This window comes from Populus euphratica, unplaced genomic scaffold, assembly GCF_000495115.2.
Source record: "Populus euphratica unplaced genomic scaffold, PopEup_1.0 scaffold128.1, whole genome shotgun sequence".
NCBI lineage: Eukaryota > Viridiplantae > Streptophyta > Magnoliopsida > Malpighiales > Salicaceae > Populus > Populus euphratica.
Window position 1 is genome coordinate 46,354 of NW_011500015.1, and position 10,546 is coordinate 56,899.

General features: G+C 27.3%; 1 protein-coding gene across 2 annotated transcripts; it reads right to left on the reverse strand.

Moving 5' to 3' along the window:
* Positions 1–8,964: 8,964 nt before the first annotated feature.
* LOC105141622 (E3 ubiquitin-protein ligase RNF34-like) lies at positions 8,965–10,416 on the reverse strand. Of its 2 annotated transcripts, XR_845428.1 has the most exons (3): positions 10,282–10,416; positions 9,440–10,099; positions 8,965–9,136 (listed from the first exon to the last, which is right to left on the reverse strand). XR_845428.1 is itself a non-coding variant. In XM_011048890.1 (2 exons), exon 2 carries the CDS (start codon positions 10,049–10,051, stop codon positions 9,497–9,499), a length of 555 nt encoding a protein of 184 aa, XP_011047192.1. In that variant the 5' UTR covers positions 10,052–10,099; positions 10,282–10,416; the 3' UTR covers positions 9,295–9,496. The 2 variants fall into 2 exon arrangements, 1 of the variants encoding a protein (XP_011047192.1); XM_011048890.1 differs by lacking the exon at positions 8,965–9,136 and having other exon boundaries at positions 9,295–10,099.
* Between the last annotated feature and the right edge of the window lie 130 nt (positions 10,417–10,546).

Here is a 10,546-nt window from a genome sequence, read left to right on the forward strand (position 1 = left end):
GAAAAAAATAAATTTAAAAAAATAACCTTAAAAAAGATTGAAGTCAAATTAAGCTAATCATCGAAACTCATGATCTAAATCATGAGATTGAGTTACCCCTTAAAATACAAACCTAAAAATATCATGAAATAAAATTTTCAATTATCCAAAATTAAAACAAAAACAAAACAAATAGCAATAAAATAAATAAGGACCAAATTTCAATTTGATAAATTAAAACAAAACAAAATGAAATAAAATAATGAGAGGAAAAATTAAAAAATAAAAAAAATCATGATAAGGATAAAAAAAACTAAAATATAGGAATTAAAATAATGAGAACCAAATATGTAAGATGAAAAAAATAAAGGATGATGAAACTAAAAAAAAATCAATTTTATAAAATATTTTAAATAAAATAAATAGTAATTAAAAAACATGGATGGAATTTGAAGGAAAAATAAATTGAAAGACTGCTTTAAAAACTTATAAGGACATGTGAGGAAATAAAAAGGGAGAGAAAAGAAAAGAAAAAGAAATAAAAAAAATATTATTAATGCTAAATCGATGGTCTATTGGCCATACACACCCCATCCTAAGATAAAAAATTGTCAAGACAATTTAAATAACATCTTGGAAGCTCCTATTAGACCGTTAAAACACTTCATACACAACCTAAATGAAGATAAATAATTATCAAGACAATTTAAATAACATCTTGGAAGCTCCCATTAGACCGCTGAAAGCACTTCATACACAACCTAAATGACCAAGGCCTCTCCCATCCTAGCCATTTTTTTCTTAAATAATATTTATATAAATATTCAATTACTCCTATTTTAACTTGATAATAACTAAAAAACAAGTTGAAAATACCAAAAAAAAACCCCTACATGCAAGCTTAATATCTTTTATTATAAACATAAGTTTATCATTTTAATGTGCTTTTAAAAAGAAAAAGATGAATAAACCCCTAAATGGTAATTTATTCTTTCTTCTTTTGTCTTTTTTATATTTAAGAGTAATTAAATAATTTTATTGTGTTGAAAAAATATGAACAGGTGGATTTATCCCAATTATTTTGATAATGACCAATTAATGAGTCACGGAAAAAAACCTGACTACCCCACCAATAAAGCCATTAGTTTTTATAGAGAAGGATAAAAATATTATTATATTATTTTAATTCATAGTATTTTATGTTATTGATCTACAATGAAAACATTACCTTTTTTATGATTTTATTAAACTTTATGCTATGCTTGTAATCTAATTCTTTAGCTAATTTCAATTTCAAAGACCATAACAAGTTTGAACTCAATTGCATATAAAAATTCATAAATTAAGTTTATATATATATATATATATATATATATATATATTCTTAAGAATTAAATTTAAAACATAATTTTTTTTTTATTTTAAAAAAAAATGTAAATAAAAACCATTTATCAAAGATTTTTAAAATCAAACAGAGTGGCTTTTAACAATTATGTAAGTGGTTGTTCGATTTCTTTTATTTATATATATATATATATATATATATATAATAATCAAGATTATAGATACCATCCAAAAGTTCAAAGATTTAATAAGAAACTCTTTCATGTTTAAGAAATTATTACAAAAATTGAATGAGCATGAATAATCTTATAAGTTCAATTAATAGAAAATTAAATGTTAAAGAATAAACTAAAAATGTGGATAAAATTTTTTTAGCTCGAGTTAGCATGCCAAATTCACGACTTAGTTATGAGATCGAGATAACATCTTATAAAAAAAATTGGTTAGCTCAAAAAATAATGAAAAGTGAAAATAAAAAAAATTAGAAAAATTATAAAAAAAACTGAACTCAACCTGAGTTAGCTTGATTAACACGTCATCTGAGATATAAAATTAGGATAACTTTATAGAAAGCAAAGCAGAAAAAAAGTACAAAATTGAAGACCAAATAACCTCATATTAAATGATAAGATTAAAAAAAAATTCAAATTAAAAAATAACCTTAAAGAAGATAAAAGTCAAATTAAGCTAATCCTTGAGATCCATTACCCTAATCTCCTTACCTTATAGAATGCAAATCCAAAAAAATCACAAAGTAAAATTTTCAATAACCAAAATTAAAACAAAAATAAAATAAATAGAAATAAAAAAAACAAGAACCAAATTTGATATAAAAATAAATAAAATAAAATAATAAGAGGAAAAACATATGAAATTTAAATTTCATTTCTTTAAATTTAAATTTCAAGAATCATAACAAGTTTGAACTCAATTGCATATAAAAATTCATAAATTAAGTTTTGTTTTTGTTATATATTCTTAAGAATTAAATTTAAAAACATAAACAATTTTTTTTTATTATTTTAAGAAATGTAAATAAAAAACCATAAACAATTATCAAAGATTTTAAAATCAAGCAAAGTGGTTTTAAAAAATTATAATAGTGGTTTGTTGGATATATATATATATAATAATAATAATAATAATCAAGATTATAGATACCATCCAAAAATTCAAATATTTAACAAAAAAAAACTTTTCCATGTTTAAGAAATTATTACAAAAACATTTTTGTATATGCAAAATGCCCTTGATTATTATTTGGAAAACATAATTAAATTATGAAATTTAAAATAAATTACAAAAAGAATATAAGAAAATGAGACATGATTATATTTTAGTACATGAAACGGATTAATTACACTATTTAGTTTTAGTCAATTTTGTTTTGAGTTTCATTTTTAATATTCCTTTTCTAAACTTTAAAATATCTTAATACAATTATTTTTTTCTAAATAATTAATTATGAGTATTTTGTTTACAATGGAGGGTTTTGTCCTTTTTTATTTTTATTTTTAAATGATATTTATAATTTTCTAACATCTTAGAAAGATTATATTGTGTTTGACCAAGATATATGATGTATTTCATGTATCAATGCTAAGAAAAGATAAAATAAATCTAACCCAGGTGCTACTCAAGTTTCTATAGAGGTTGAAGCAGATTTAACTATTATATTTGAAAGATACATGATATGTATTTAATGTATCAATGATAAGGATAGCTAAAATAAATTCAACTCAAGTGTTACTCAAGTTCCGGTAGAAATTAAAGTAGATTTAATTAAGGAGATAAAACTTGTAAGAGTAGTAGACCAAAGTGAAAAGGTACTTGAGAATAAGAACATTTTAATGGTCAAGGTGCTTTGAAGAAATTCTCAAATAGAAAAAGAAAGTTGAGAGAGGAAGGAACAAATACCCATAACTTTTTTAAGATGTTGGTAAGAATTTAAATTTCAAGGATGAAATTTTTGTTAGCAGGAAGAATGTAAATTTCATGTGAATAGTCAAATTTAAAAAAAACAATTATATGGAAATGAGAGAGAATAAATGGGTATAATTATTCAAACAAGAAAAAAAAGATCCTTAAGTTAAAAAAAAAAAACAAGGGAAAATTGTTAATATTTAAGTGTGAATAGTGTTGAAAATTTGGCCAAGCATTCAGGGTTTGAGAGGGGGAGAAGATTGAGTAAATAAACCACCGAAACAGGTTTGAGAGGGGGAGAAGATTGAGTAAAAAAACCACTGAAACACTCTCTCTATCTCTCTTTATCTCTCTCTCTCTCTCTCATATATATATATATATATATATATATATAAAGAATAGATAAAGTGATTGTAGTGTGTTAGGAAGGGATTTAAGCAAGAGAATTACAAATAAATCAATGAATTTCTTCATCAAGGGGCATGACATTGATAGAGAAAAAAGAGAGAGGAAGAAAAGAATTTTTGTGTGTGATTTCAATCCTTTATTTCTTTGAGTAAGAAGGTGACAAATTCTCTTCTCCTAATTAAATTAATGTATTTTTGGTGTATGGTGATTTTTTTGCTTGTGTTAGTAGTAATTGTAATGTGAGTTGTGATGAACTAATATCTAAATAGATGAAATAATAATAGGTAATGTTTCAATTTGTGAAATAGAAGAGAAAAAAATTAATCCTCTTTTCTTGTGGGGTTTTTTTTAAAAAAAAAACATTGGGAAGATAAAAATTGAATAATAACTTATGTTAATTTTGTTAAGTTGTGAGTTATAAGGGTGTTTAAGAATTTAAAAGAAGTTAAATTATAGTAGTTGAATGAAAAATATAAACATTCTTAGAGGGATTAATTCAAATTATCGGTGTTATGTGAAATTGAGATATGTGAAATAAATAGAGATTGGATAATGATATAGAAAAAAAAATTCTATACTTTTTTCACGAGGTGGTATTTAAGCCGAGTGTTTAAATGTAGAATTTAATGATTGAATTTTCTTATTATTGGATGATATGGCATTGTTTTGATTTAAAAAAAAAAGTAAATTAATTAATTGATGATGTAGTGATTTAATTGATGATGTAATGAACATGTAGGAGTGGGCAAGGCGATAAGAAGCACTCAACAGATATGTTTAGTTAGCAGGATGTAAGCATGAGATAAGTGTTTAGTACCTTGAATCTTTAGTTGTGAAATTTAATTATATCCTTGCTAAATGTAACTTTTTAGTGTCATGTTTTCTATTTCCTTATACTAAATTATTTATATGATGAATGATTGATCAATTACCCTGATTTAGGGCTAGTTCCCTATGAATGAGTGAATGGTTGGCTAGTTTTCTTGGTTTAGAGCTGGTGCTCTATAAATGGGTAAATAGTTGGTCGGTTATCTTGGTTTAGAGCTAATATCCTATAAATGGGTGAATAGTTAGCAAGTTACCCTGATTTGGAACTAGTGTCCTAGGAATGGGCTATAAATATGATTAAATTCCTAGTCTCGATATAAAATGTGTGGTTAAAATATTTGCACTCATGTAAAATGTTAATTAAATTATTTAAAATTAATTATGTTTGTTTTATAAGTAATTATGCAGTTCCATCACAATATCATGTACCATAATAGCTTTAGAATGTATTTTTTGGCACATGTAGTTCTTCAAAACATGATTATATAAATTTATCTTTTGTGTATTTGGATGACTAATTTGATGTATATGAATGAATCTTAAATAAACTAGTTTTGCTAACTTTTAATTTGACATGTATTTATTTTTGTGTATAGTAATGAATGTAAGTAATTAGAAAATGCTCTTTGTATTTTAATATTGGTATGGATATTCAAATAAATTATGAATTAGGATTTTAAGATGTATGAATTTAATTGTTAGATGAAATTAATATAATTCTTTCTTTTTAATTAGTTAGAATGTATTTTTCTTAAATTGTTAAAAGTGAGAATGTGTAACAATATTTACCATAAGATGATTAAGTTGGACTGATGATAAAAAATTAATTAGTATTATGTTGAAATTATCGACAACTTAGGATAGACTATTTACAGGGGAGACTCTACTAAATTTTTTGACAATATATATATATATATATATATATGATTTTGAATTTCAAATGAAAATTATTTAAAATTTGGGGTCGTTATATGAAAGTTTTGTAAAAATATCTATTAGTTGATATTCTATGTTTACAAACTCAATTTCATAAAGAGTTTATGCTTTTGAGCTGAAGCTGTAAATATATTTTGCTATATTTTAAATTATATTACCTTGGAACTAGAGTTGAAAAAGACTCCTTATCAGCTTTAGAGAAGTAAGAAACTCAACACCTCATATTTAAAAGTTTGTTCATGAGAACTAAAAAGGAATTTAAGCTTTATTCATGCTAATGCTATTGGAAGTTTTATCTTTGTGTGTGTATATTGTTGGAAATAAGTTTGACATATTTGAGTGATAAAATATATATTTCTTAGCATGAAAAATATGATTTGTTACAAAAAATTTGTCAATGTAACTTTAGGATAAATTGATCGACCAATTTATTATACCAATTCAGCCGGCTGACCGATTGAAATAAAGAAATATAGTATTTATTGTTTTGTGAACAATAACATTTTAAAGTTTTAGTTAGATTCAATTTTTTAGTCTATAAGTTGAACAAATATATATATATATTTGAACTCATAAAACATATCTAAAAGAGAAAATATAAAAACAATCTAAGTTCTATGTAAACTGATCAATCAATTCATACAACTGGATCAACTAGCCGATCGGTTAAAACATAGCACAAATAGCTTGACTACTACGTAAAATTTCATATTTTTCCCCTCCATCTATTTGATTTTTGGACTTAATTTTTACATGAAAAAGACTTTTTTAAAAAACTATATGAGAAGGATCAAAAGAGAAAATTAAAAAATTTCACGTTTGAGGTCATATTGGTCAATTGATTTAACTAATTTAATGCAACTGGTCAACCGATTGCTTAACAATACAAATATTTCTGTCATTTTCTAGCAAGGTTAAAAACCTTAAATTAAAGAACCCTAATCTTAAACTAAAATCTCACTGTCAAATCACTTAAACTCCACCAAGCTAAGTTCAATTAGAGTTATTTTTTTAGAGACTCAAGCTAGATAACACCTAAAAAAACATAATAAAGATGTGGAATTAAGGAGAAAACAAGTAAATGATCTTAGTTTTCCTTAAAGTGATAATGTAGAGAAGTTTATGAATTTATTTAAAAATCGGTCTAGTACGGTTGAAAAAGGTTTAAGAAGTATGTTAAGTAATTATGGGATAGATATAATATTTGATTATATAGGTTGACATAATTTGTTCCATTTGAAGAAACCCACATATTCTAAGTTTGTTATAATGTTATTTGCAAGCATGTGTATCAATATAAAGCTTAGGATAGTTAGTCATTTGTAAAATAAGCATATTGAATTTGACTGTGAGACTCTATGTAATATTTTATGTATAAGCAATGAAAGACCTAAAGTAATTGAGGCTAAAATTATACTCACAATAGGTAATTTTACGTACAATAAAGTTGTGGCACAACATATTGGTTGATTAGACTTTGCACCAAGTGTTAAAATTAAGAGTCAAGACTTCCTTTAGGCTTATTTATCGAATCTTTACACATAATATATTTTCAAATAAAGCATTATAATGAAGTAACCTTTATGGTTATGTATTTGATTGAATGTATATTTAAAGGTTGTCAAATTAACTTACCCTCTATCATGAGGAAAAACTTGATCATGACACATGATAAAAAACAAAAACAAAAGTCTTTGCCCAATAGTTAGTGTCCTACTAAAATGTTTAAGTATTTTGAGGTTTTGTTCACTAATACAAACAGGAACCCATACTCAAATGTAATGGAAATAGACTTTAAAAACCCTTAACAAGATGGGATATGTACTAATTAATGACAATGCTCAGGTTCTAAAGACCGGATTGGTGTTCATTTTGAAAAAGAGAATAATGAGAGAAAAGAACAGAATATTGGAAGCGATAATGAGTTTGCTAATATGTTTGAGATGTCACCTTCAGCTTTCTCATCTAAAGATGCTGGTACTAATTCATGAAAATCTAGAATGGAAGATTGCATAACGCATATTGAGATGAATGCGAGTTATCTTCAAGAAATTTACGTGCACATCATAGCTAATCAAAAACATATAGCTGGTGACTTACAAGATATCAAAACCATGATAACAAATCTAATGTCTTGATATCCACTACTATAGGCAATTGTATCAAAAATATTTTTATATTTTCAAGATTTTTTAAATGTTTTTGTATTTGCTTTTCCTGGTTGTAATAGATATTGCATTTTAAACATTATATCATGTTTTTTATATTTTATTTCTCTATTGTTTATGGTTTATACTTCTTTCCCTATTACTTTTCATTGATGATAAATGAGAAGAGAATTAGAGAATTTATGATTGTATGATTAAGGGGACAAACTGTATAGATTATTGTTAACTGTTAAAGTCTCAAAGGGAATATATTGCAAAATATAGGGAAAGATTCGTGTGTGTGTGTGTGTGTTGTTGTCATTAAAATATATAAATACTAATGTATGACTCAAAGGTTAATAATTATGTCATTGAACTGCCACCAAACTTTGATGTTAATTATACTTTTAATATAAAGAAATTCATTATATATAGAATACAACATATTCCTATGCTTCTTTTGATACCCCCACCCTAGTATCCATATCATTGGCACAAAAGAAATGTGACAATGCTATTTTGGATGCACAAATTGTTTTTACTAGAAATGATAAAGTTCAATAAATCCTAGTATATAAACTAGACTACCAGATTTAAATTGTATTTAGATTATTAAAATGATATCACGATAACTTAATCCTTATTTTCGATAACGTTAATGAAGTTGCTTTGAGATATGCTTAATAAGACCGAGTTCTTCCAACTCCAAAAAAGTTGATGGAAATATTAGACTTGAGATATACTATAAAAGATGATGGCCCAATTCCTTTTTTATTTGGTATTATTTGTTAAGTTTAATTTAGTTATTGTTAAATATTTCATTTAGTGGGCTTTATTAAATTTTATATATGTTTATTTGTTAGGCTGGATTAAGTGATTATTGAATATTTTGTTTAATGAATTATTTTTAATTAGAATTTTAGTGAAAATAAAATATTTTTATAAATGTTAGAGAGTTGACGATGATTTGACGAAATGATTTAATTAAAATCTGAAGAGTTACAAGCTTTTCTAACATGTGATTTTTCTTTTTTCAGTTTCTTTTTCTAATTCTTTTTTTCCTTACTTCTTTATTATTTTTCTTAGATGTTTGTCCCAAATCAAGACGGACCTAAATCTCAAATACAGAAAGCTTATTAAATAGATTTGAGTCCCAATCTCTCGTTTAAAGGAGCTTTATTAAATTCAATCCAACCAATCTTGAGTTTTTAAAGTTTGAAAATTCGAGGGCTCAGATTGGAGTCTCCCTGGTTTTAAATCATGAAAAAATCAGCCATTTGTCTAAACCAAAAGGAAAGCAACAAATTTTAAGAAATAAAAAAGAAACAAACGAAACGCTGCTCTGTCTCCCTCCTTAACGAGAAACGATGAAAAGCAGAGCACTTTAACATGGAGGATGGCCTGTAAGAGAGCACGCTACAAACAGAACCGCAGCGGCTCAATTATAAATTAATGTGCTGCTGCATGCATCATGTATTAGGCACTTGACACTCGGCAATTGACTAGATTGCTCACCAAAGGCCAGTAAATATCAAACTCTGCCGGCTCATCTCTTAAATAATTCGGCATGCCTGCTTGTAGTAGCTAAATTAATTAATACAGGTTTCGACTAACACTCCAACATTTTGTTTTCATTAAGAGAAAAGGATTAAACATGCTTGTGCTTGCTTTTATGAATCTTCTTCGTTCTTGATTTCGTTATAAGGGAAAAGAAAAGAGATATGGAAGATTGGAAAGAAACAATCTGCTAAATATATATTCTGAACCTGTGCCAGGCAAGAAACATGTTTTTCGTACGTTATCCGGAATCATGTATCAAACTTAAAGCTGAGAACACGTCCTTAAATAAATGCAGTAAATGATGGAGCTCAGACCTGGGTTTGAACTCGAAGACAAGACATTGAAAGAATCTTCTCAGCCTCTGCTGATTACTAGAAGATATCAAGGATGTCGAGAATGGAACGGTTGCAGATAGGACAGCACCCTCGATTAACCCACATTTCCCTTGAACAAACCCTACAAAAGGTGTGTCCACATGGAATAAAAGCTGCGCCTTTATTTCTCTCCATGCAAACGCAGCATACCCAATCCTTCTCTTCATCCTGCTTCTGTTCCTGTTCCTTGTCCCTCCTACTTTTATCATTACTGTTATTCTTCTTCCCCCAATCAACACCGTCCGTTTCTTCGATCAAACTCATCAATGTCTTGACATTTGAATCCCCTAAATTGCGCTCAGCAGCTAATGCCATTGCCAGATTCATCCCAGCACCTGGCGCTGCTGCTGCTGCTCCTCCTCTTTGAGCTTGGTTTTGCATGATGGGCTCTTCCTCTTCTTCTTGCTCTATATCGATAAAGGGCATGGTTTGGGTGATACTTCTGGAACTCCAGCTTGCGCTCCCACAGCAACTACCCAGGCCCTTGAATGACAGCCGTTGCTTCAGGTTCTTCCACCCCGTCATTGTGATCTCATCCAAGCCTGGTTGCATCCGTACCTTGTGTAATTTAATTCCTTCCAGCCAAGAACTGAAATACCCCTGCAGATGCAAGCTCAAATTCTATCATTTCCCAAAAATAAGCAAAGATAGAGTGAAGATGGTGTATATTGTTTGACTAAGACCGCACGAGTGGGCGAATGCATTATAAGATATTCAAGAAAAACAAGGGACAAACCAAGCAAAATCACGGAGATTCTATGGTGAAGTGCAGCTTCACTTACTTGGAAACCACTGATAGATTGGGGGCTCTCTTGATTACAGAACTCCTCGAGGTTTTCTGTCTGGTCTCTGTCCTAAATAGACACTCCCAGCCTGAATTAATGGAGTGTTAACAAATGCTATAACAGAACAACCGCAGCGATATTATTATTAAAAGCTGAATAATATTATTACAATCATACAATTAATGGCTGTGTTTTTTTAAACTTTTTTTAAAATATTTTTTGATATTTTAAATATATTAATATTAAAAATATTTTTTTAAAA